General features: G+C 40.2%; 1 protein-coding gene across 3 annotated transcripts in view; it reads left to right on the top strand.

The window, feature by feature from the left end:
• Slf2 (SMC5-SMC6 complex localization factor 2) overlaps window positions 1–22,472 on the top strand; it is a 65,723-nt gene extending 43,251 nt beyond the window's left edge. For all 3 annotated transcript variants that reach the window (XM_042689674.1, XM_042689673.1, XM_042689672.1), the window contains exons 13-20: window positions 518–694; window positions 4,426–4,523; window positions 6,200–6,287; window positions 8,759–8,890; window positions 9,202–9,279; window positions 13,071–13,157; window positions 15,487–15,555; window positions 19,287–22,472. In XM_042689674.1, the coding sequence (XP_042545608.1) occupies window positions 518–694; window positions 4,426–4,523; window positions 6,200–6,287; window positions 8,759–8,890; window positions 9,202–9,279; window positions 13,071–13,157; window positions 15,487–15,555; window positions 19,287–19,322 (765 nt within the window). In that variant the 3' untranslated portion in view covers window positions 19,323–22,472. The remainder of the gene's footprint in view (window positions 1–517; window positions 695–4,425; window positions 4,524–6,199; window positions 6,288–8,758; window positions 8,891–9,201; window positions 9,280–13,070; window positions 13,158–15,486; window positions 15,556–19,286) is intronic.
• Window positions 22,473–26,891: the final 4,419 nt, after the last annotated feature.

Here is a 26,891-nt window from a genome sequence, read left to right as displayed (position 1 = left end):
GGGCTAAAATTCTAGCAACTTGAAAAGTAGAGATCAGAAAAATTGCAGTTCAAGACCAGCCTAGGCAAAAAAAAAAAAACTTATGAGCACCTCTTTTCCTCTATCTAAATCAATAAAAAATGGTAAACATGGTGATATCAGCCTATCATATCAACTACACAGGCAGTGTAAATAGGAGGATTACTGTTCAGGCCAGCCCTTGGAATAACTATTTGAAAAATAGTTAAACTTTTTAAGATGTGGGTAGAACTCAAGTAATTAGAACAGTTGTGTGGCAAGCACATTGGTCCTTAGTTCAAAATCAGTATGGCCAAAATGGAAAACCTTGAAAATGGGGGGAAAAAAACTAATACTTGTCCCTCCATTCTACCATTAGCATTAATCTTTGTGGCCACGTTTTCCTAGACATGTTATTTGTTACCTGTCTAGTTTTCTTTTGTGTCTTATAAAAAAAAAATCGTAACTGTTCAGGTAAAATATATTTTCTTTAAGTTACTTTGTGTGTTTGTGTCAAAAGTTTCTAGGCTTGTGTACATCTATACATCCAGAAGGTTACCAAGATCGGGAAATAATGTTGCTGATTTTAATGTTGTTTAAAATGAGTTTGGAAAAACAGCTGACACAGATTCCTCTAGTAGACTTTCAGAGCCTCCTGATAAACCTGATGAAAAATATCAGAGATTGGAACACAAAGGTAACATTACTAAAATTACATTACGTCAGTATTGTCTTTTTGTAAATCATTAAAATTTGACTCCTGCAGTACATGTAGAAATTGTATTTAATGGGGTTGGAGGTATGGCTCAGTTGGTAGAACACCAGCCAATGAGCAAAAGCATCAGGTAACAAGTTTGAGTTCCCATCTCAGACCAAAAAAAAAATAAGGTATATTTAAGTTCAGCTAAGATCTTTGGAAGATAAAAAGAGAACTTGGGGAAATATTGGGGGCAGGAGGAGTTTGTTTGGTGCCAATTCTGGGCCTTGAATTCAGGGCCCTGGGTGCTGTCCCTGAGTTGTTTTTTTTTTTTTGCTCAAGGCTGAGCTCTGCTACTTTTTTTTTTTTTTTTTTTTTGGGTCCGGTTGTGGGGCCTGAACTCTGGGCCTGGGCGCTGTCCCTCAGCTCTTCAGCTCAAGGCTAGCGCTCTACCACTTGAGCCACAGTGCCACTTTCCAGCTTTTTTCTTTTTTGCTTATATGGTGCTGAGGAATCGAACGCAGGGCCTCAGGCTTGCAAGGCAAGCACTCTACCACTGAGCCACCTTCCCAGCCCTTGAGCTCTGCTACTTGAGCCACAACTCCACATCTGGCTTTTTGGTGGTTAATTGGAGATAGGAGTCTCATAGACATTCCTGCCCAGTCTAATGCTCATATTTCAGTCTCCTGAGTGGGATTACAGACATGAGCCATCTGTACCTAGTGGTATTGTAATTTTTTTAATAATTGTTTTGTTTTGTTGGTCGTGGGGCTTGAACTCTGGGCTTGGGCGCTGTCCCTGCATTCTTCAGCTCAAGGCCAGCGCTCTACCGCTTGAGCCAAGCTCCATTTCTGGTTTTCTAGAAGTTTATTGGAGATAAGAGTCTCACCGAGTTTCTTGCCCGGGCTGGCTTTGAACTGAGATCCTCAGATCTCAGCCTCCTGAGTAGCTAGGATTATAGGCATGAGCCACCGGCACCCAGCTTCAATAATTTTTTTTTTTTTTTTTTTTTTGTCGGTCGTGGGGCTTGAACTCTGGGCCTGGGCGCTGTCCCTCAGCTCTTCAGCTCAAGGCGAGCGCTCTACCACTTGAGCTACAGCACCACTTCCGGTTTTCTGGTGGTTTATTGGAGATAGGAGTCTCACGGTCTCTCCTGCCCGGGCTGGCTTTGAACCGCAATCCTCAGATCTCAGCCTCCTGAGTAGCTAGGATTACAGGCGTGAGCCACCAGCGCCCGGCGCTTCAATAATTTTTAATACCAGTCTTTAAGGTTACAGGTAATCCACAAAGTGGAAATTACTGAACTAAGAGGGTTATTCATTTATAGTAAATAACATTATGGATTTACTGTCAATTAAGTATTTGTGTAAGTGCTAGAGATTCAACTGTGAAAAGGACTGTGTCCTTGCCCTCATGTGGCTTTCATCCTACTTAGGTGATAAGTAGATGTAGATTTTAGTAACATCAAGTGTGATTAGGTGCAACATAGAAAAGTAAAGTAGGACAAGCTAGGCGCCTTTGATTTGCACCTGTAATCCTAGCTACTCAGGAACTTGAGATCTGAAGATCTTGGTTCAAAGTCAGCCCTGTCAGGAATGTCTGTGAGACTCTTTATCTCCAATTAACCACCAGAAAACTGGAAGTGGTGCTGTGGCTCAAGTGGTAGAGTACTCACCTTGAGCTGAAGGGACAGCATCTAAGCCCAGAGTTTAAGCTCCACAACTGACAACAAAAAAAAAGTAAAGTAGTACATGAGAAGAGAAAGTAGTAAGGCAAGAATGCCTTATTATTTCATACGAAAAAACTTTTCTGAAGTTGTATCTAAGTAGACACTTAAATGAAGTGATAATATGAGTCATATCTACAGCCAGAATATGAGTTGTACTTCCATAGCCATATGGAGAGTAAACATGTATAGTTTTTATTAGGCCTTTTAAAAGATTCTATTATTTTTAATGGAAAGTTTAAAACATACACAGAAGTATGGAGGAGTATGAGAAACCCTTAGGAACTGTCACCTAGCTTAAAATGTTTTCCAGTCATAATCCTCTTGTTGATTTCATCCCTATATTTCCTTCCTCTATTTTATCAGATTTTTTTTTTTGGGGGGGGAGGGTTGTGTGTGTGTGTGTGTGTGTCAGTCTTGGGACTTGACCTCAGAGCAGGGCATTGAAATCAGGGCCTAGGTGCTGTTATTAAGCTTTTGTGCTCAAGGATAGCACCACTTTGAGCTACAACTCCATTTCCAGCCTTTTAGTAGTTAAGAGATTCGGAGTCTCACTGAATTTCCTGTCCAAGCTGCCTTTGAACCACATCCTCAAATCTTAGCCTCCTGTTTACAAGCATGAGCTACCAGGACCTGGCATCATCAGATTATTTTGGAACCCCACTGCTAGACTTTTAAAATACTGGAATCAGGGTTGGTAGAGTGTTAGCCAATGAGGGAAAGCATCCAAGTACCAAGTTTGAGTCCATGTCTCGGACCTTAAAAAACAAGAAAAGAAAAGGAATAAAAATTCTGGAATTGTCGGGCGCCAGTTGCTCACACCTGTAATCCTTGCTACTTAGGCTGTGATTCTGAGAATCTAGGTTGGAAAGCCAGCCTGGGCTGGAAAGTCTACAAGACTCTTCATTTAACCACCAAAAAAATAGCCAAAAGTAGAGCTGTAGCTTAAGTGGTAGAGCATTAGCTTTGAGCACAAAAGCTCAGGGACAGCACCTAGACTCTTGAGTACAAGCCCCAGGACTGGCACAGAAAGGAAATAGTAGAATAGGGAAAGGTGTGGTTTAAGTGGTAGAGCATCTGTGTGGCAACCATAGGCCCTTGAATTCAAAGTCTAGTGCTTCCACTATCCCTCCAGAACCCTCCCAAAAAATACTAGAGCCCAGGCACTCAAAAGACAGAACTGGCACCAGTGGCTCACATCTGTAATCTTGGTTATCCAGAATGCTGAGATCTGAGGATTACTGTTCAAAGCCAACCCAGGCAGAAGAGTCCTAGAGATTCTGATTCTAATTAACCAACAAAATCCCATCCTGACTTAAGTGGAACAGCAGCAGCCATGAGCACAAAATCAAAAATGTGCCAAATGAGATTGGGAGGTCCTGAGATCAAGCCTTACTCGTACAAGCACCAAAATAAAAAAGTGGAGGAGCCAGGCGCCTGGTGGCTCATGCTGGTAATCCTAGCTACTCAGGAGGCTAAGATCTGAGGATCGTGGTTCAAAACCAGCCTGGGAAGAAAAGTCTCCATGAGACTCTTATCTCCAATTAACTACCAGAAAACTGGAAGTAGCACTGTGGCTCAAGTGGTAGAGCACTCAGCTTGCGCTGAAGAATGCAAGGACAGTGCCCAGGGCCAGAGTTCAAGCCCTGCAACCGACAAAAAAAAAAAAAAAAAATGGAGAGAAATAGGATCCCTAAAGTACAAAAATTTTAGATCAGGAACTTACATGATTATATGTGACTCTCATACTTAGAAAGTGATATTTGTGTTTATTTTACTTTATTTTTCTAAGAGGAACCATTTAAATATAGATAGAGATAATTTAAGATAAACAATATATATTGTATATATTTAACAGTTTTTAGACTCCATATATCTTGAAAAAAACTTGTGTTCCATTTTGTTAGTGCTTCCATTATTAAAGGAAGGGAGATGTAGATTTGATGTCTTCTTTTTAAAAGAAAATCTTTCATTTTTTTTCTTTCTTTCTTTTTTTTAATTACAGATGCATGAACTCTGTCTGGGCATAAATGAACTCTCCAGTCATCCTCACAACCTTTTGTGGTTGGTACAGCTAGTTCCTAACTGGACATCACGTGGAAGGTATAGGAAAATGAGATATGTATCAAGAAAAATTTAATGAAGTGCTCTTAGATCCTTTATTTAAATTCATAATTTTGTAACTTTAATTTTTTTGCTGAAATAAGATCTTGCTTCATAGCCCATATTGGCTTAGAACTTGCTATATAACCCAAGTTAACCCCAAACACCTGGTCCTTCTGCTTCAGATTCTCAAATGCTAGGGTTACAAGTTTGCATCACCAAGTCAGTCCACTCATTTTTTTTCTTTATTTTTTGTTCCAGTACTGAGGTTTGAACTCAGGGCCTGGGTACTGTCCCTGAACTTTTTTGCTTGAGCCATAGATCCACTTCAGGCTTTCAGGTTTTAATTGGAAATGAGTCTCATGGCAGGCTGGCTTCAAACTCCAATCTGCTGGTACACATTCTTATCAGTTCAAAGTTAGATCAAAGCCTTTTATTTCCTTAACTATCTATCTATCTACCTATCTACCTATCTATCTGTCTGGATGGCCTGATTCTGATTCTTCAGATCATATTATATTCTTTTGTTGTTGTTATTTATTTAAACAGTTAAAAATTTAAGCCAAGCACCATTGACTCACACCTTTAATCTTAGCTTCCCAGGAAGCTTTGATCTGAAGATCACTGTCCAAAGTCACCCTGGGCAGAAAAGTCCACAAGACTCTTTTTTTTTTTTTTTTGGCAGTCATGGGGCTTGAACTCTGGGCTTGGGCGCTGTCACTTCCAGTTTTCTAGTGGTTTATGGGAGATAAGAGTCTCACGGATTTTCCTGTCCAGGCTGGCTTTGAACCTCGATCCTCAGATCTCAGCCTCCTGAGTAGCTAGGATTACAGGTGTGAGCAACCAGGAGCCTGGCTTCCACAAGACTCTTATCTCCAGTAAACTACTCAGAAAAAGCTGAAAGTGGTACTATAGTATAGCTCAAGTGGTAGGCTAGTGAACAAAAGAAACTTGGACAAAAGAAACTCAGGGACAGAGCCTAGGCCCAGAAATTAAATTTGTATTTCACAGTTGTGAAGACTAGAAGTTTAGGATTAGAATATATTCTGATGAAGTATTTCTTCCAGGTTGGAGAGCCACCAGCGCCTGGCTCTTGACTTTTGAGTTTATATGATAACCAAACAATATAGGTGACACATACCCTAAAAATGAATTCATTTTCTTTCTTAAGCAGAGAACTTAATTGTTCCAGCAATAAAATAGAATGCTTTGTATTAGTAAATTAGCAAGATTTAAAAAAAAAAAAAGGTAAGGGATCTTGCTAATTTACTTAGCTTTAAGCAATTCTGACATCATGTTCAATTTTCTTTTTTTTCTTCCAGTCCTGGGCTTGAACTCAGAGCCTGGGCACTGTCCATGAGCTTCTTTTGCTCAAGTCTAGCACTATACCACTTAAGCCATAGTGTTCTTTCCAGCTTTTTCTGCTTATGTGGTACTGAGGAATTTAACCCAGGGCTTCATACATGCTAGGCAAACACACTAAATCACATTCCCAGCCCTGTACAAATATTTTACATAAAAATCTTTACCATTCTTCAGTAGTTGGTTCTTATACAGCCTTTTTTTTGGAACATTGCCTGTATTTCAAATTAGAACTAGAAGAACTTTTGGCTTGTTTATTTACATTCCAAGGAATATTAAGCTGAGTTCTAAATACTTTTAAATTATAATTCCAGGCAACTGAGACAGTGTCTAAGTCTAGTGATTATTTCAAAGCTTTTGGAGGAGAAACCTGAAGATGTCCCTAATGCCAGTAATCTGCAGGTATGAATATACTTTTACTTTTAATAAATGGGAGAGGTAGTGAAATGTAGAGAAAATTGATAAATCCTAATCAAAACTTCTGAGGTTAAATCTCAGCTTTCAGCCATGTAATTCATGTAATTGTGTGTGTGTGTGTGCGTGTGTGCGTGTGTGCGTGTGTGCGTGCTGAGGTTTGAACTCAGAGCCTGGTGCTTTGCTCAGTTTTTTAACTTATATTGGTATTATACCACTTGGACCACATTTCGAATTCTGGCTTTTTGCTAGGTAATTGAAGATAATAGTCTTTTGGATTTGTCTACCAATACTAGTTTCTCATCTTTTTCATGGTACTTAACCACATCTAGTTTCTTCATCTATGAAATGAAGATGGTAATCCTTTTACAATAAATATAAGATGGATGTGGATAGTCAGATAAATTAATGAATAAATTCTTGGAAAAGCCATGTTACTATATTGAATGAGATTATTCAGTTTATCAAGTTTAGCAGTATTATGACATTAGAAATTCCAGAGCTATTACATTTATTAACTATCTTGTACCTATTTTGATGTTGAGTGGTCTTTTTAGATCATAGAACTTAGATGTGATTTACCTCCAATACTTATTCAGTTTGAATATATCACTATTAACATATGCTGTGGAAACTACTCGGAGATGTTGATAGGATTCAAAGATCTACTCTTAGTTTGATTCAGAAAGTCAACATAGAACCTAATCTGTGTGCCTGTGTTGTTCTTATTTGAGTAGCAATTGAGTACAAAATTCTCCATTATAGATCCTGGGAATAAATTAAAATATTGAAAAATTAAAAGATTAGAGATCTGCCTTTGCATAATCTAGTGATTGTAACAAAATAAAATCACCACTGAGGGTTAACTAGTATAGTAAAAACAATATTAGAAGTAAGTATAAGATGCTGCAGGACAAAAGATAAATGGGATGGCTTTTTTTTACTCCAGGTTGAAATAGATTTGATTCTAGAAATACGAACCACCAAAGTAGCAAATTACTCTCAATTCTTGCAGTGATATTCACTGCCTTTAAGAGATGAAGATAGGATTTCTGCTTTTTTTTCTTTTTTTCTTTGGCCAGTCCTGGGTCTTGAACTCAGGGCATGGGCACTGTCCTTGAGTTTCTTTTGCTCAAGGCTTGCACTCTACCACTTGAACCACAACGCTATTTTGGGTTTTTCTGTTTATGTGGTACTGAGGAATGGAACCCATGGCTTCATGCATATGCAAGGCAAGCACACTACCACTAAACCACCTTGTCAGCCCTGCAATTTACTTCTTAGCTGTTCTCTATTCTTTTTTTGTGTGGCTAGTACCAGAGCTAGAACTTAGGCCTGAGCACTGTTGCTGATTGCTCAAGGCTAGTGCTCTACTACTTGTTTTTGTTGGTTTACTAGAATAAGAGTCTCACAGATTTTTCTGCCAGGGTTTATTTTGAACTACCATCCTCCTATCTCAGCCTCCTGAGAGGGTAGGGTTACAGGCATGAGCCAATAGACCCAGGACTCTTCTCTCTTCTCATTACCTTTTCCTTTTGAATGAGTAACTCCTCAGGCTTACTACTTTATATTCAAATTACACAGATTAGATGTGATTTTTTTTTTTTCTATCCACCTTTTTTTTTTTTTTTGTATGTGTACTGTATCAGAGCTTTAATTCAAGGCCTCAAACTTTTGCTGGGCTTTCTTTAGAACTTACACTGGTTCTCCACTTGAGCCACAACTCCAGCCTTACCCAGTTGCTTACAGTGCTTCTTTCCACAATTCAGTGATTTACATCCACAAGGAAATTCAATTGTGTTTGTTTTCAAATAAATTTCAGAGAAAGCATTTCCTTGACCTTAGCTGAATGGTTTGGTCTGCTAAGCATTTATACTAAATCTTTAACTAGAAAACAATTGAAGGGGCAGGGAAGGTGGCTCAGTGGTAGAGCGCTTGCCTTGCATGCCTGAGGCCCTGGGTTCGATTCCTCAGCACCACATAAGCAAAAAGGGAAAAAAAAGCCGGAAGTGGCGCTGTGGCTCAAGTGGTAGAGTGCTAGCCTTGAGTTGAAGAGCTGAGGGACAGCGCCCAGGCCCAGAGTTCAGGCCCCACGACTGGACCCAAAAAAAAACAGCTAAAAAGGTCAAGGTAGAATGTACAGACTGGACAACTAGCCCAAGAAAAAGCAACTATAGAATCCTGGCATTATTGGCTCACTCCTGTAATCCCAGCGACTCAGGAGGCTGAGATCTTAGGTTCAAAGCCAGCCTGTGCAGGAAAGTTTGAGACTTTTTATCTCCAATTAACCACCAGAATACCAGAAATGGTGCTATGGCTCAAGTGGTAGAGTACTGGCCTTGAGCAAAAGAGCTCAGGGACAGTGCCCAGGCGCTGAGTTAGTTCAATCCCAAGACTGACAAGAAAAGAAAAGAAAATACTTAGTATTTATTGTTCATTGTCTCCTTTTTCTTTGTTAGATCTCAGTCCTACATCGATATCTAGTACAAATGAAGCCTTCTGATTTGTTAAAGAAAATGGTCTTGAAGAAAAAGGCTGAACAACCAAATGGCATTATTGATGACAGTCTTCATCTAGAACTTGAAAAGCAGGTATTCAGGTCTAGATTTCAAAGAAGTAAATGTTACTGCTGTCATGAAATTCTTCAATAAACTTAACAATGCAGAGTTCAGGTAAAAAAGGATAGTTGTTGGTAATTGAGGACCAAAATGATTTTGTATTTGGATGATTTTGTACTAGGACAGTTACGAAAATTAAAATCAAAGTCTGATTTAAATGTGTTGTTTTTCCTTTCTTGCCAGCTCAGTTCTTTATCATTCCTTGGCAACTTCCTGTAGGTAAACTGAGATGATACTTATGCTAGCTAAACAATGAATATTAATTTTACTCATTTCTTCAATAGGCATATTACCTGACCTACGTTCTTCTTCATTTAGTTGGTGAAGTTAGTTGTTCTCATTCTTTTTCTTCTGGACAACGGGTAGGTAATTTTCAGCTATTTTAAATAGGTGTTGTGGATGGAATGAATGGACAAGTTTTAGGAAAACAATCAATAAAAGCTGATTTTGGGGCTGGGAAGGTGGCTCAGTGGTAGAGTGCTTGCCTTGCAAGCCTGAGGCCCTGGGTTTGATTCCTCAGAACCACATAAGCAAAAAGAAAAAAAGCCGGAAGTGGCACTGTGGTTTAAGTGGTAGAGCGCTAGCCTTGAGCTGAAGAGCTGAGGGACAGCGCCCAGGCCTAGAGGTCAGGCCTCACGACCGGCCCCCCCCCCCCCCCCCCAAAAAAAAGTTAGCTGATTTTGCTATAGAAATCCCAGTATGCTCTAGAAAAAAGGGTATCATAGTGATTTTTTTTAAGTGCTTTGTTTTTTAATGTTTTGAGTTGAAACAGTGCCTTTGTTCTATAGCGAAAGCTAGCCTTAACCTCTTAATTCCCTGCCCCAGCCTCCCAGATTCTAGGTTTACATGCATGCATTGCCATGCCAGCTTTAATACAAAGTAGCGGTTTGTTTTTGTGTTTGTGTGTTGATCCTAGAGGGTTTTGCTTTGTTTTGTTTTGTTTTTTCATTGTGAAAATGCCATACAGAGGGGTTACAATTACATGGGTAATCCTAGAGTTTGAACTGAGCACCCTTAACTCGTGCTTAGCTTTTTTGCTCAAGGCTAGTGTTCTACCATTTGGGCCACACCTCCATATCCTGCTTTTTTTTTTTTTTTTACTGGTTAATTGGAGATGAGAGCCTCATGGATTTGTCTACCCAAGTTGGCTTCAAACTGCAATCCTCAGATATCATCCTCCTGAGTAGTTAGGTTACCAGATGTGAGCCACTAGTGCCTGGCTTTGTTTTTTTCTTTGTACTGCTAGGATCAGAACTCAAGGTCTCATACTTTCTAGGCAGGTGTTCTTAACCACATAAGCCATCTGTTAGCCCTTTTCGCTTTGGTTATTTTTGAGAATAGGGCCTCAATTTATTCCTGAACCATCCTGTTGGTTTGTTGGTTGGGTTGGGTTGGTTGAGCTGGTTGGTTTGGTTTGGTTGGTTGATTGGGTGGTTGGTTGGTTGGTTGGTTTTCTGAGACAGTATCTCACTATACTTGGTTCATGCTCCCAATCCTCTTGTTTCCTGCTTTCCAAATAGGATTGCAGGCATGCCCCACAACACTTTACTTCTATTTTTATTATTTGTGACTTACATTCATTTCACTTTGAAAGTATTATCACTTCTGTCAAGTAACTGTAGTATTTCAGAACCTTTATTGATGAACATTACATTTTTTTGTATATACTAATATACTTACTTGTATCTCTACCTGTTTGTGTAAGCATATCTGTAGGGCAAATTCCTAGAATTTCTAGTCAAATCCTTAGAGTTAAATATCTAGGTATAAAGATATTTAAATTTTCAGTTAGTAAAAATATAGCTATTGGACTGGGAAGGTGGCTCAGTGGTAGAGTGCTTGCCTCACATGCATGAGGCCCTGGATTTGATTCCTCAGCACCACATAAACAGAAAAGTCTGGAAGTGGTGCTGTAACTCAAGTGGTAGGGTGCTAGCCTTGAGCTGAAGAGCTGAGGGACATCATCCAAGCCCAGAGTTCAGGCCCCACAACGGACAAAAAATAAAATAAAAATTTTTTAAAGGATATCTATAGTTATTATTACACTTCTCTCCCAGAAAATGTCCATTTACATTCACCAAACTATACCTCCAAAAGATAAGGCACTTAATGTTTTATATAAGTAATTATGATTCTTTATTAATAAATCCTAGGCTACATACCACAACATGCTTGTTGTTCCATATTTTGAGGAGATAGATTCTAAAGGATTACTATAGCCCAGGGATTAAAGGTCAATAAAAGCAACACAGCCAGATCAAATATCAAAAACAAAAGTGGCCAGGCACCAGTGGCTCACACCTGTAATCCTAGCTACTTAGATGTTGAAGATGGAGGATCACAGTTCAAAGCTAGCCTGGGGAATGGGAAAGTGGCTCAGTGGTAGAGCGCTTGCCTTGCATGCTCGAGGCTCTGGGCTCTATTCCTCAGCACCACATAAGCAAAAAGAAAAAAGCCAGAAGTGGCGTTGTGGCTCAAGTGGTAGAGCGCTAGCCTTGAGCTGAAGAGCTGAGGGACAGTGCCCAGGCCCAGAGATCAGGCCCCATGACTGGACCCCCCCCCAAAAAAAAAAAAAGCTAGCCTGGGCAGGGAAGTCTATGAGACTCTGATCTCCAGTTAACCACCAAAAAGCTGGAAGTGGAGCTGTGGTCCAAGTGTGGTAGCACCCTAGCCTTGAACAAAAAGGCTTAGGGACAGTGCCCAGGCATGAATTCAAGCTCTAGGACCAGCAGGGGAAGAAAAAAGTGGGATGCGGTGGCTTGTGCCTTTAATCTCAGCTACTTAGGATGTAGGAAGAGAAGGACTACAGTTAAAAATTAGCCTGGGCTGCTGGGTACCAGTGGCTCATGCCTGTAATTCTAGCTACTCAGGAGGCTGAGATCTGAGGATTGTACTTTGAAATCAGCCCAGGCAGAAAAGTTCCTGTGAGACTCTTATCCTCCAATTAACCACTCAAAAATCAGAAGTGGCGCTGTGGGTCAAATAGAACACTAGCCTTGAGTACAAAGAGGCTAAGGAACAGCACCCAGGCCCTAAGTTCAAGTCCCACAACTGACCAAAAAAAAAAAATTTAGCCCAGGCAAAAGTTAGTGAAACCCTGTCTCTAAATGAGGTATTGTATAGTATATACCTATGGTTCCAGCTACCTAGGAGTTGGTAGTAGGAAGATTGAAGTTCAAGGTTAGGACAGCTCTATCGAAGTTAGTGAGAAACACAAAATAAAAGGACATAGGGGTGTTGATGAAGTGGTAAAGAGCAGCTGCCTAGCAAGCTTGAGGCCCTGAGTTTAATCCTCAATGCTACTATCAGCATCATAAAAGGACACAATTACAAGCCATAAAATAATAAATCATTTTAAAACTAAGCTGTTTTTATACAGCAAAAAAAGTAGCTATTATTAGAATATTCTATTAGAAAATATGTTTGAGGAAGGACTCTTCAAATTTCTGAGTACATCATAACCCAGTTTGTGACTTAATGGCACAGGAAAGCAATTTTTATTTTTATGTTTTTATTTTGTCTTATGGTACTATGAAAAACAAGCCTGGAAATTGAACCCAGGGCATCTTATATGCTAATCAAGTGCTCTATTGACTAGGTACATCCACCACCAATCTACATCCTTAACCCTGTGGGGTTTGTAGTGTGTTGCTATTGTGGTTTATAAGACATGGTCTCTGTCTTGTGTTTTCGTTTTTGGTCTTGGGGCCTGAACGCTAGGCCTGGGTGCTGTCCCTCAGCTCTTCAGCTCAAGGCTAGCCCTCTACCACTTGAGCCACAGCACCACTTATGGCTTTTTCTGCTTACGTGATGCTGAGGAATCGAACCCAGGGCTTGCATATAAGGCAAGCACTTTACCACTGAGCTACTTCCCAACTCCGGACTCCATATCTTGTCAGAATGATTTCAAATTTCTGGACTACATGCTTAGTTCCTGTGCATATTTTTTAATTTCACTGACAATAAATCATAAACATTCTGTTGTCATGGAAAATACTACTAATAAGACAGCTGTAATTTTGGATTAACACTAGAAATTGCTAACTAGAGAATGGCAGATTTTTTAAATAGTTTATTTGTTTCAACTGTATGTTCTTTGTTAATTTGCCATGCCTCAGTTTTCCTCCATTGTCATCTGTTTTGTTTTACATAGAAACACTTCGTTCTACTTTGTGGGGCTTTGGAAAAGCATGTTAAGTGTGATATTAGGGAAGATGCAAGACTGTTTTACAGAACTAAGGTAAGCTTTGTTTTTTAATCCTGGGTTCATGAATGTGTAAAGTAGAACCAGGTGTAGTTGGTACACACCTATAATACCAACAGTTGGGAGCATAAGGTAGGTTGGATCTCAAATTCTGGGCCAACTCAGGCTATATATCAAGATCCTGGCTCAATAAACAAAACCCAGTAGCTCATGCCCATTGTCTCAGCTACTTGAGATATATGTGATCGGGATAATCATGGTTCAAGACCAGCCTATCAAATGTTATTGAGACCCTATCTCAAGACGGTATAGTGGAATATATCTGTCATCCAACTCTGGAGGAGGTATAAAGAGAATCTCAGTTCAAACTAGTCCTGGCAAAAATAAAAGTAAAACAAAAATGGCAGATGCTGGTGACTCATGCCCATAATCCTAGCTACTTAGGAAGGAGGCTAAGATCTGAGGATGGAGACTAGATCTGAGATTTAGCCCAGGCAGAAATGTCCTTGAATCAAGACTCACCATCAACAACAAAAATTATCTAGCATGGTAAAAATTGGTTTTTCTGGTAAGTTGGAGTTCTGCAAACCATGTTAAACCTCTAAATATAAGATAAATAGGGCTGGGAAGGTGGCTCAGTGGTAGAGCGCTTGCCTTGCATGCATGAGGCCCTGGGTTCGATTCCTCAGCACCACATAAGCAAAAAGAAAAAAGCCAGAAGTGGCGCTGTGGCTCAAGTGGTAGAGCGCTAGCCTTGAGCTGAAGAGCTGAGGGACAGCGCCCAGGCCCAGAGTTCAGGCCCCACGACCAGACCCAAAAAAAATAAATAAATAAGATAAATAGCATTCATAAAACTTTGCAGAAGCTGGGCACCAGTGGCTCACGCCTGTAATCCTAGTACTCAGGAGGCTGAGATCTGAGGATCACGGTTCAGAGCCAGTCCGGGCAGGAAAGTCCATGAGACTCTTATCTCCAATAACCACTAGAAAAACCAGAAGTGGCGCTGTGGTTCAAGTGGTAGCACTTGCCTTGAGCTGAAGAGCTGAGGGATAGTGCCCAAGCCCTGAGTTCAAGCCCTAAGACCGACAAAAAAAAAAAAAAAAAAACTTTGCAAAAACACAAACAAGTCTAAACAAGTGAACTGATAAAGTAGAAAGAAATTTTAAAAAAGGAAAAACATTATCTTGACCCTTTGTTTTTTTGCCAGTATCAGGGCCTGGATGCTGTCCCTGAGCTCTTTTGTTCGAAGCAACCACTCTACCACTTTGAGCCAGAGCTTCCAGTTTTCTGTTAGTTAAGTCTCTCGGGCTTTCCTGCCAGCTTTGAATTGTAATCCTCAGATCTCAGCCTACTAAGCAGTTAGGATTACAGGCATGAGCCACCAGTACCCAGCTAAACCTGGCTTTTTGCTGGTTAATTGGAGATAGCATCTTTTGGACTTCCTGCCCAGGCTGGCTGTGAACTTTTATCCTCCAAGTCTCAGCTTCGCTGAATAGCTAGAATTACAGTCATAAGCCACCAGTGCCCAAGTGTCTTAAGCCTTTTTAAAGATGAGATGTGGTAAAGTAGGAAGCAGCCAAAGCTTTGGGTCTTATAACAATCCACCCTTCCACATTCCTATCTGGGCGTTTATAATCCAGTAAAATATAAAAGATAAACCCTTTGGAAAGTATGGATTACGTTTTTGTGGATGATTGTTAATAACTTATTAGGAAAGTTGATAAGGGTAGTTTTATTTCTGTAATTTGAAAGTCTGTACATAAAATTTGAATGGCTTTTTAATTTTTTTATTTATTTTTTGGTCAGTCATGGGGCTTGAACTTTGGGCCTGGGCACTGTCCCTCAGCAATTCAGCTCAAGGCTAGCGTTCTACCACTTGAGCCACAGTGCCACTTCCGGCTCTTATTGTTTATATAGTGCTGAGGAATCAAACCCAGGGCCTCATGCATGTGAGGCAAGCACTCTTCCACTGAGCCACCTTCCCAGCCCTTTTTCTTTTTTCGGGTCCAGTCCTGGGGCCTGAACTCTGGGCCTGGGCACCGTCCCTCAGCTCAAGGCTAGCACTGTACCACTTGAGCCATAGCGCCACTTCCGGCTTTTTTCTTTTTGCTTATGTGGTGCTGGGGAATCAGCTTTTTTCTTTTTGCTTATGTGGTGCTGGGGAATGGAACCCAGGGCCTCAGACATGCAAGGCAAGAGCTCTACCACTGAGCCACCTTCCCAGCCCTTTTTCTTTCTTGAGAGAAATCGAATTCAGTTGTTGAGCTCTGACCTTTTAGAGCTATGAGATATTTTGTAGCAAGTTCTAAATTGATTGTGTGAATGAAACTTTGATCTGATCTCTTTCCTCTTGATATTTTTTAAGGTGAAAGACTTGGTTGCCAGGATACATGGAAAATGGCAGGAAATAATCCAGACCTGTCGGCCTACTCAGGTATCATTTTATTGAAGTTTTGCTAAAGTTTATTAACATTTTTACTAATACTCTTCATACAGTTTTAAACAAAAGTATAACTGAGTATAATTATTTCTGATTATCTTAAGATAAATTGAGCCGGGCGCTGGTGGCTCATGCCTGTAATCCTAGCTACTCAGGAGGCTGAGATCTGAGGATCGCGGTTCAAAGCCAGCCCGGGCAGGAGAGACCATGAGACTCCTATCTCCAATAAACCACCAGAAAACCGGAAGTGGCGCTGTAGCTCAAGTGGTAGAGCGTTCGCCTTGAGCTGAAGAACTGAGGGACAGCGCCCCCCCCCAGAGTTCAAGCCCCACGACCGACAAAAAAAAAAAAAAAAAAAGATAAATTGAAACCCCATTATCTCTAATTTGTGTATATTTTCAGTTCTTGTTTTATATTCATTAATTTATTTTCAGAAATAATTGTGCTTATTGAAAGTTACGTAGACACAATTAAAAAAAAAGAAATGTTACATAACATCAAATAGATGTTATTTCATGAACTTTTTTTTTTTTTTTTTGGGCAGGGGGGGGGGGCGGCCTGAACTCTGGGCCTGGGCGCTGTCCCTCGACTTACCTCAAGGCTAGCGCTCTACCACTTGAGCCACAGCACCACTTCTGGATTTTTTATTTTTGCCTATGTGGTACTGAGAAATCGAACCCAAGGGCCTTATACATGCAAGGCAAGTGCTCTACCACTGAGCCACCTTCCCAGCCCCTTCATGAGCATTTTTAACAGTTCTTTTAAGATAAAATATACATACATTTTACATACCTACAGTAGATGATGGTTTTTAGTATATTCACAGTTATCATCACCACAGTCTTTCCTGCTCCCTGTTCTCCTTCATCCCCCATTCTCCAACCACTTTCATTCCCTTATATCCTGGGCAAACACTAATCTACTTTGAATAGATTTGCTAATATATTGCTGAACAATATCCACTGTGTGGAATGCCACTTTTTAATTCGTCCACGTATTAGAAAGACATTTGACTTTCTTCTGTGAATCATTAATACTTCCATTTATATGTTTTTGCTGGGAGTATATCTGGGAGTAGAACTGTGGGATCATCTGGTAATATATTCAGTATTTGAAGGCCCTGACCAACTGTTTCCATAGAGGCAGCACCAGGATGTGGTACATTTTACCAGGATATACACGAATTCAGACGTCTACACATTCTCCCCACGCTTGTTACCTTGTTTATTTTTGCTGGTCCCAGGCCTGAGAACTGTCCCTAAGCCTCTTTGTGCACAAGGCTAGCACTCTATCACTTGAGCCACAGCACCACTTCCCACTTTTTCTGAGTAGTTTATTGGAGATAAGAGTCTCAAGGACTTCCCTGCCTAGACTGCCTTTGATCCTCGATCCTCAGATCTCAGCCTCCTAACTAGCTAGGAATATAGTATCGGTGCCCACCTAGATTATTACTTTCTTGAATAAAGCCATTGTAGGAAGTGGTAAAATCTATTATTTAATTTGTATTCCCGTCATAGTCAATGATACTGAACATCATTGCTTTTTTCAGTAGAAAAAATATACACATTTTATTCAATGTTAATTCTTCATTTTCTCTTTCCTTTTTCTTCTCTACTCTTCTACTTCTCCCTGTCCCCTTCATTTGCCTCCCCCATTTTCTTCTTCCTCCTCCTTCATTTGAGACAGTGCCTCACTGTATTCCCTAGACTGGTCTCAAACTCCTTGGCAAAGTGACCCTCCCTCTCAATCTTTCAAGTTCCTAGGACCACAGAAGTTCCCCATGATAATGAGCATCCCTTAATGTGCTTATTAGCCATTTGTTTGGCTTCTTTGTTTAAGTTTTAGCAAGGATTTTAGTGTAACAGGATTAAATCGGGAAGAAATGAAGGAAACATTTCCTATACCCCATGTAGGAAATGAGTCATAGATTCCTTTGTTCTTTTTTTCTGTTTCCATTTGTTCTCTTTTTTGTGCCAGTACTGGAGCTTGAACAGAGCCTACATACTGTCCCTTAGCTTTTTCACTTAAGACTAGTGCTCTACTACTTCAGCCAGAGCTCTACTTCTGGCTTGGTTAACTGGAGATAAAGAGTCTCACATCCTGCCAGGACTGGCGACCAACCGTGATCCTCAGCTTCTTGAGTAGGTAGCTAGGATTACAAGGATGAGCCAGTGGGACCCAGCCTTAAAGACTCCTTTTTAGCTTCTTTAGAGAAATACTTATTATCCTTTGCCCATTTTTAAATTATGTTGTTTACGATGGAGTCACTTTTGTTTTTCTTTTATCAGTTCTGCTTTTGGTGTTATATCTTAGGAGTCTTTGGACAAGAGGGCCATTTTTTTTTTTTTTTTTTTTTTTTTGGTCAGTTACAGGGCCTGAACTCAGCCTAGGCGCTGTCCCTGAGCTCCGATTCAAGGCTAACGTTCTACCACTTGAGCCAGAGTTCCACTTCCAGCTTTTTCTGCTTATGTGGTGCTGAGGAACCAAACCCAAGGCCTCATGCATGCAAGGCAAGCACTCAACCACTGAGCTACCTTCCCAACCCCAAGAGGGCCATTTTAAAAAAAACAGTATTTGCTAGTAAGTTTGCCGTGCTGTTGTTTATAACTATCTGATGTAGAATTATCTAAAGTGACAGTTCTCAAATTTTAATAGACATAAAATCAACTAGGAGCGGGCTCCAGTGACTCACCCCTGTAATCCTAGCTACTCAGGAGGCTGAGCTCTGAGGATCATGGTTCAAAGCCAGCCTGGGCAAGAATGTCTATGAGACTCTTATCTCCAATTCACCACCAGAACACTGGAAGTTGTGCTGTGGCTCAAGTGGTAGAGCGTTAGCCTTGAGTTGAAAAACTCAGGGACAGTGCCCAGGCCCAGAGTTCAGGCCCTGTGGCCGACTTTAAAAAAAGATTGAACTAGGGACTTGCTGAAATGCAGATTCTAATTTATTGGGCCTAGAGTAGGATCTGAGATACTGATGCCAATACTACTGGTTTAAAGATGAAACTTTTGAATAGCCAGAGCCTAGAAATTGCTTATATTTCAGATCCAAATAATAGGAATACTAAATATTAACTAGTAAGAGCAATCTCACTTTTTTTTTTTTTTAGCAATCTCACTTTTTAATAACATTTTTATTCTTTTGTAGTTGTGCTTTTCATGAGATCCATGAGAAGTCTTTTAGAGTAGTCTTTAAGAAATTTTAAGCTCATGCTTTTTTTTTTTTTTTTTTGCTGCCAGTCATGGGGTTTGAACTCAGGGCCTGGACACTTTGTCCCTAAGCTTCTTTTGCTCAAGGCTAGCACTCTACGATTTGAGCCATAGGGCCACTTCTGGCTTTTTCTGTTTATGTGGTACTGAGGAATCGAACCCAGGGCTTCATGCATGCTAGGCAAGCACTCTACCACTAAGCCACATTCCCAGCCCTTATTTTTTTGGTCGGTCATGGGGCTTGAACTCGGCTTGGACGCTGTCCCTCAGCTCTTCAGCTCAAGCTCTACCACTTGAGCCACAACACCACTTCCAGCTTGTTTTAATTTCTAGCCTCAGTAGATTTTTTAAGCTGGCCATCTGTGCCAGTTTGTCATAAAACAAAATAATTTAGTAATACAACTATATTAATCAGCCTTATATATTAATTAATCTCGTTAAATATGTTTCTTTGTGAGTGGTTATAAGAAATACCCTAGGTTGACATTATATTCTTTTTCATTTTTCTATTTTAGGGGCAGCTTCATGACTTCTGGGTACCAGATTCTTAACAGGAGTTAAGAGCAGCAAAGATATGAACCAAGAGAAATTCGTTAAGAGCCTTCCCAAGAAAAATAGAAAAGATTAGTATGGAATCCAATGGATTGATATGAGAATACACAACAAATATTCCACTTGAATGTCTAGTATAAAGCTGGTAATGAAAAAATGCCTTCTGAAGCAGATATGAAATATAAAAAGCCAAGTCATATAAAAAAAAGGAGAGGTGGGATAAAAGCAGCTAGTAGACACTTATTTAACCTACCCTTATTAACTCTCCTTGTTAAATTATAAGCCAGTTATCTTTTTTTAGGTAGTATTTGTGGCACTTGGATAATCACAAGAACTAAGGAAGAAAAGAATTTGTATCAACTTGTGTTGAACATAGAAACACGACAAAGTTCCTGTTAAGTTTTTACTCTTGGTTATTTTAGGAAACAAAGGGAAAGCTTAGAACAGAGTTCAGTAATTGAAATCATAGACTCTTCTATAACTCCTGTATTTTCCCTCACTATTCAAGGTTAGACATCTATTAGGTTATTAGAAAACATTTAAACAGTTAAGAAACAGAAGTTTGGTATATTGTCAAATTCCCCTAAAAGGAAGAAGTTAAGCTGTAAAGTATTGGCTATGTTTTTAAAATGCCAAAACATTCATAAGTAGTTTATTTGGGATTTGTTTTAAATGCATATATTTTCTTAAATACTAGTTAAGTCATAGAATCTTGGGTAAATCTTAGAATTCTTCCCTTTGTTAACTATATAACAGAAGTCTCTATTGTAAAAGCTTGAAGTTCTGGAAATTTTTCCCAAAAATTTTTTTTCCATGAGTATATAATTTCAGCAGAGATCTAGGTAGTGTTTATTCTTTGGGACACTGTGTGTGTGTGTAAGAGTGTGTGTGTGTGTGTGTGTGTGTGTGTGTGTGTGTGTGTGTGTGTGTGTGTGTACTTATATCTTGAAGTTGTTGCACTTGAAAACCACAGCTGCTCTAAATTCTTTTAAACACTGGAAAGCCATCCTCTGGTTTAAATGGTGGAGGGTTAGTAAAAGTGCACATATTAGTCTTATCCCAGGGGTCTTTGGAAGCTTTTGGTAGTAATGGACTCTTACTAACCAGTGGAAAAATTTTGTTGTTGACCAAGTGTCCCTTTTAGGATTTGTTTCCTGAAAGAGAAAACTATTTTTATTGTTCGTAAAATACTAGATTGGGTGACTTGCTCTTTGCAGAGCAGTCAGTGTCCAGCTATAGAAGGGGAAGATGATGAAGGGGAATGGATGTTTTTGGTTTGAGAGGGAAGAAAATCACTTTTGAAAACTAACTTTCTACCTCTAAATAGAGGCTTAGGAGTAAAAACCATTTTATCTTAAATTTATCATTTACTTTTGAGCTCATGTCAAGTATTGGGCAGTTAGAGATTTTATAAGTAAGATTAGATAAATCTAGTTTGCAAGAACCCAAGCTGAATGACTCCAGGAGTCAGACCAACAAAAGTTTTATTCTGTGTTGAGTTTACTGGTAAGAATTTATCTTGATACTACCTCTCAAGGGTATTAATACAAAATGCCACTTATGGTTAAAGAGATAGATACAAAGAGTTATATTTGACAGAAAGTTTGAACTCTGGCATCTATCTGCCCAGCAATGGGGGCTTTCACTTTGTAATTTAATACTTTGTAGATACATTATTTGTGTGTAATTTTATAAGTGTTCATATTTTTCTCATTTTGCATTGTGTAAAGTGTATAAAATCTCAAAGTATAAAATACTGCTTATATTGCTTGTAATTACAGTGTGTAAATATTTTCTAATCGTGTACATTGATGGGAATAAGTGGGTTATTCAGGTTTTTTTTTTAAAGTGACCCTTTTATATTGCAGTTTCAACAGATAGATATCCATCAAATTTAAAACCACTTTGATACATTTTTATTTAGCAGTAAATAAGGGAAAAATAAACTTTTTAATTCTTTCTTCATTAGAGAAAAATACTTCATCTGTCCCTTTAAAGTAAGTGGCCAGGCGTCAGTTTAGGCCACTGCTTATGACACTGGTAGTGGTCTTCAGTCTCCAGGTCATGGTCCAGTCAGTATTTCCATTTGGATTCTCATAGAAATTATGATTCTCTTTCAGCACAAGAAACCCATGGTTTTCCTCCCAAATCAAGTATTTCCCTTCTCCCTCTTGAGCCCCCATGCTTTGTCTCCCTCCTGTTTTTACCCAATGAATGGGATGGTACAAGCAAGGGAAAAAATGTTCATTGCACAGAGAATGTCAGGCCACTTTTGGAACTTGACAAACAAAGCTTGCACTGAGTGGTGGTGTGTTTGGCAGTATATCTGTGCCAAAAATCACCTAGTCTAATTTTCTAGATGTGTATGTCAAACTTATTACCCTTATTGCAAGCAGAAAATTAAGGTACTTGTGTTTATGCTTTGTGTGTAACTTTGCCTTTTCTAACCTGCTTTTCTTACTGAAAATATAATTTTGCTATATCATGTTATGTGAAGAGGCTCACCATTCACAAAATGCATCTATGTAGCAGTAACGTAACATCATTTGTACATTTTCTGTCTATCTCCTGATGGCAGTGGTGCCTTTTGTCACCTTTTGGAAGGTTGGCGTTTCATTTTATTTTGAAATGCAAGTAGTAGCTTGCTTTTGACTTCACAAAAATCTCCCCAGAAAAAGATAGGTAATGATGTGTTATCATCCAGGCTCTGTTGGAGCATTTGTGTTTTTATCAAAACAGATCTTGTTGGTAGGAGCTGGCCAGTAATAATGTATGGAGTCTATAAACCAAGAGTAACGTTTGAATATAAATAATCATTTTAAGAAGTGAACCTACAAGCAACTGAGTTGGAGAATTAGGATGGCTGTGCTGGTTTGTCTCTAAGGAGGCAAGAGGTAGGAACAGAAGATGAGCACGCAGTCGTTAGTGTGGTGTTGGTGATAATTTTCTACTCGTCAGCATTGTAGGAGCATCTCATTGTGCGTTTATTTTCCCCAGGCAGTCCTGTCAACCAGTTAATCCACCAGCTCTTAGGTAGTAAATGCAGATTTCCTTTTAGTTTTTTCTTTTAAAATTTTATACTACATCTTGTTTAAAGTCCTCTGAATGTATGTGTGCGTGTTATTAAAACTGCTTTTTCTCGGTTTAAACGTGTTTGGTAACCTTTGTTGGGGAATGTACTCAGTGAAGTATTTAAATGCTCTGTTTCTTCTCTTGCCCCCATCCCCTAGGTTGTGGAGGTGAGGGGAGGGGGAGGTTACTTTATTTATTTATTTATTTATGTATTGTCTGTAGTGGGGCTTGAACTCGGGGCTTAGGCACTGTCCCTGTACTCTTTTTGCTAAAGGCTAGTGCTCTACCATTTTGAGCCACAGCTTCATTTCAGGTTTTTGAGTGATTAATTGGAGATAAGGGAACATTTCTGCCCAGGCTGGCTTTGAACCAAAACCCTCAGATCTAAGCCTCCTGAGTAGCTAGGATTGCAGGTGTGAGCCTCCAGGACCGGCTGGTTTTGGTTTTGGTTCTTAATACACTTGATTTTTGTCTCCTGTCTTTGGAAAGCATAAAAGCACAACTATACACAGTTCACTGTTACAAAACGAGTTAATTTTTCTACTTTACAGTCAGAAATTCAGTCATCTCATTTGTACTTCTTTTGCCATAGTCATTGAACAAGTACTGAGTACCTGCATGTCAGCCCCTATTTTTAGAATTCAGTAAAGATGAGTAACACAAAACGATTTTCATGAATCTAACCGGACAGTATTCAGATTGAAATAGGCTTTTGGACAAAGAGGGCTAGAAAACAGTACCCTTGACCTAGATGCCTTGTTCTGCAGTACAGGACCACCTTCAGCCTGCCAGGTATGCATAAGGCTCTGGATAAACCAACTGTAGAGAGGCAAAGGTTAACATACAGGACAAACTTCTTAGGAACTAATAGAAGGCCTTGGCATTGTTGCCAGAGACTTTGAGTTCCAGAACCAATTTTTTTTTTTTTGGTGGTGGGGATGGGGGTCTGTCGTGAGGCTTGCACTCTGGGCCTGGGCGCTGTCCCTCAGCTCTCTCAGCTCTTCAGCCCAAGGCAAATGTTCTACCTACCACTTGAGCCACAGCGCCACTTCTGGTTTTCTGGTGGTTTATTGAAGATGAGATTCTCATGGACTTTCCTGCCTGGGCTGGCCTTAAACCGAACTGTGATCCTCAGATTTCAGCCTCCTTAGTAGCTAGGATTACAGGTGTGAGCCACCGGCGCCTGGCTTTTCCTCCCTTCTGACAGGCTGGGTTAGAGGAAATTACCCATGATCATTTTTCTCTGATGAGTTGGAGGGATGGGGGTAATGGAGAGTGACCTATCTGTAAAAGCAGACATTGCCTTAAGTACTTAATGGGGAACAGGCTGCACAGCCTTTTGTACTTTAAAGGAATGCCTTCTTGCCTATAGGCCTAACCTTAGTTCCCAGATTCACCATACCAGCCTTTTGATCCTTGGTAAACTGTATAAACTCTTGAGTCTTCGTTTCATCTGGTACAAGGAATAATAATGATGCCCACTTAAGGGGTTGTGAGGAATAAGTGAGCCATGTGTGAAAAGTGCGCAACACAGCACCAGGCATATATCAGGAACACAATAAATGATAGTTGATCATTACTTCACTCTAACCTTGAGGCTCTGATGACAAATTGAGCTTAAGCACTGAAGGTGAGCTGACATCAAGTCAGAAAAAAAAAAAAATACTCTGCTTTGGACTCTGGGAGCCTCAGAGACTTCCCTATCCAACCCTATTTCCACTGGTAAAAGTAAGTTTGACTTAAACCAAGCTTGCTAAGGCTGATGGTGGGTGGTGTTTTTTCCAGCATTTGTGGACATGTCCTGACATTCCCTTTTCCTTGCTAACTATTCCCTAGGCTAGAGTCCAGAGAGGGCAAACCAGAAGACCCAGCTCTGGGTCTGATTCCAGGAAAACTGGCTGGAAGGAAAACATAACAGGCAAAACAGGCTTCTGAGGCACAGTGCAACCGTGAGACTACACAATTGTTGCACTGGTGACATCCTTAAATGAAGAAGCATCTCAGATATGTATATAGCCAAAGAAAGATCATGCCACCCAAGGGGAAGAGCTGGGTAGACATAGGTAGATGAACAGACATGCCCCACAGTGAACAGGAACAGAAAATCCTGACCAGGCCAGAGTTCTCTTACCTCAGAGAACTTCTGCTTAAGTTTCAGGAGTTCATGCCCTCCTCCTTACATAGGAATCCCCCTACAGTGAGTAGCTACAGAAGCTGGAGCCAAACCCCTTTTGGTGTGTGGGTGGCTGAGAACAAAGCCCAGGATAGTCAGCAAAACTCAATTTGTGAAAGTACTCAGAGCATTCCACGTGAAATCCTCTTATAACCACACTGAAGAAGTCAAGGTAGTGCCTTCAAGGTTGAGTAATAGCCTGTTCAACTAATGACCTGCCTTGTGTTCTAGGACATAAAATAATTTAGATTAGGGGACATTTTTTGGTTTTGAATCTTTAACTGTTGGTAATTTCTCTTGTTCATATTTTATCAATCTGATTTGCAAGGAGTATTGTTGATCAAAAGGCTTCCTATAGATTGTTCCCTTAATTGCTTTTACTTCTGATGCTTTGGTTAGGTTGAGATGTTACAGGAAGTGGGAGAGAGAAATGGATTGTGGACTAAACCTGTATTACTCAAAGTACTGAAGAAACTGCCAAGGGACAGTTTTAGAAAGTGCCACACTGCAGCTTATTGAAACTACATTTTGCTCATTTGAAAAAGTATGAGGGTTTGAGTCTGCCATCAGAGCACCTCAGAGGAGGAAGTCTTGCCATTAATAGTAATGTTAAGTGAGATGCAGAACCTACCACAATGGCCTACTTGCTACCATTTAAAGGTATGCGAAGTCAGCACTGTGCATGTCTTAAAACTTTTGAGCCAAGCCTCTTCACCTATTGGCTTTTGGAATTACTTTCCTATCAGGTACTAGGCAGTCTTCCTACCCCACACCTCTCTGTTAACCCCCAGCTCACTTTGCCACAGGTCAACAGATACATCTTTCATAAAGTTTTTACTGAATTCTGCATTCAATCCATCTTCTCAGGATTTTCTTCCTGAAAAGAAACTAGAGGGACTGGGAAGGTGGCTCAGTGATATAGAGCTTGCCTTGCATGCATGAGTCCCTGGGTTCGATTCCTCAGCACCACATAAGCAGAAAAAGCCAGACGTGGTGCTATGGCTCAAGTGGTAGAGCACTGGCCTTGAGCTGAAGAGCTCAGAGACAGTGCCCAAGCCCAGAGTTCAGGCCCCACAACCAACAAAAAAAAAAAAGAAGAAGCTAGATGAGTTTTTCCTTCTATTTCCCCCTAGGGAAAAAAAATCAAAACTCAACCTCTAAGCCAGGAGCTGGTAGCTCTTGCATGTAATTCTAGCTACTCAGGAGGCTGAGATCTGAGGATCACAGTTCAAAGCTAAGTGGGACAGGAAAGTCTGTGAGACCATCTCTAATTAACCACTAGAAAACCGGAAATGGTGCTGTAGCTCTAGTGGTAGATACTAGCCTTGAGCAAAACAGCTCAGGGACAGCACCTAGACCCTGAATTCAAGCCCAGGTCCAAAAAAACAAAACACCTCAACCTCTTACTTGCCCCTTCTCCATACTTCTCTAAAACAAGGCTATGTACAAATTTGAACAGTTCTCCATTTGCTAGTGATAGATATTTCCCCTGTAGCTTGACCTGCTTTCACCATCGCAGACCTTCCCAATCTTGCCTGTCTTCTTTAAACACAAGAATAAATTTCAACTCAAGATATTTCTTAGAGCCTCAACAAAATGGAGCTACTAGACCCTCAAGATGGGATGTGAGTACAATAAAAGAATTGAAGCTGGGAACTCTAAAGTGTGTGTACTTTTTAATAAGCATTTTTCCCAGTCATCTCCTCCACCCCATCCCACACATACATCCTGTTGGCAGAGTGCTGGGAGATGTGTTTGACAGGAGGGTGGAAGTGTGATGTGGGCCCTGCTGTCTAGCAGTCTGTAGTCACACACAGCAGTCCAAACTATGAGTTTACATGAGCTTAAGTGCCAAATGGAGTTTTGGGGAATCCAAAAGAAGGGATGAAGTGTCTTTCCCAAGGTCCCTAGGAAAATGCCACTAGAATCTGGCTCAACCTACTACAAACTTACTAAGAGTTTGTTCCTTTGGAACATTAGTCCTCTTGAGCCCGCATCAGTATTATCATGGATTGGGGAGGGGTGAGCAGACTAGGTCATGGCAGCCTGAGTTCAGGTTTCATTTAGACAGTAAGACAGTTGGTTAGTTCCTTTTTTTTTTTTTTTGATGGTTATAGGGTTTGAACCCTGGACCTTGGGCTTGCTATTCAAGTACTCTACTGCTTGAGCCAAGCTTTTCATCCTTTTTGCTCTGCCATTTATTTTGCCATGCAGGCCTGGGCTAGGCTCTTTCTGTTTATGCTTCCACATAGCTGCAATAAGAGGCACAGGCCTCTCTGCCTAGTTCTTTATTTGAGACAAGTCTCACAAATTTTTTGCCTGG

Source organism: Dipodomys spectabilis, unplaced genomic scaffold (assembly GCF_019054845.1).
Source record: "Dipodomys spectabilis isolate Male_0828 unplaced genomic scaffold, ASM1905484v1 ptg000125l, whole genome shotgun sequence".
Classification (NCBI taxonomy): Eukaryota; Metazoa; Chordata; class Mammalia; order Rodentia; family Heteromyidae; genus Dipodomys; species Dipodomys spectabilis.
Note: the sequence above shows the minus strand (reverse complement) of the source record. Positions and strands in the feature narration are given on the sequence as shown.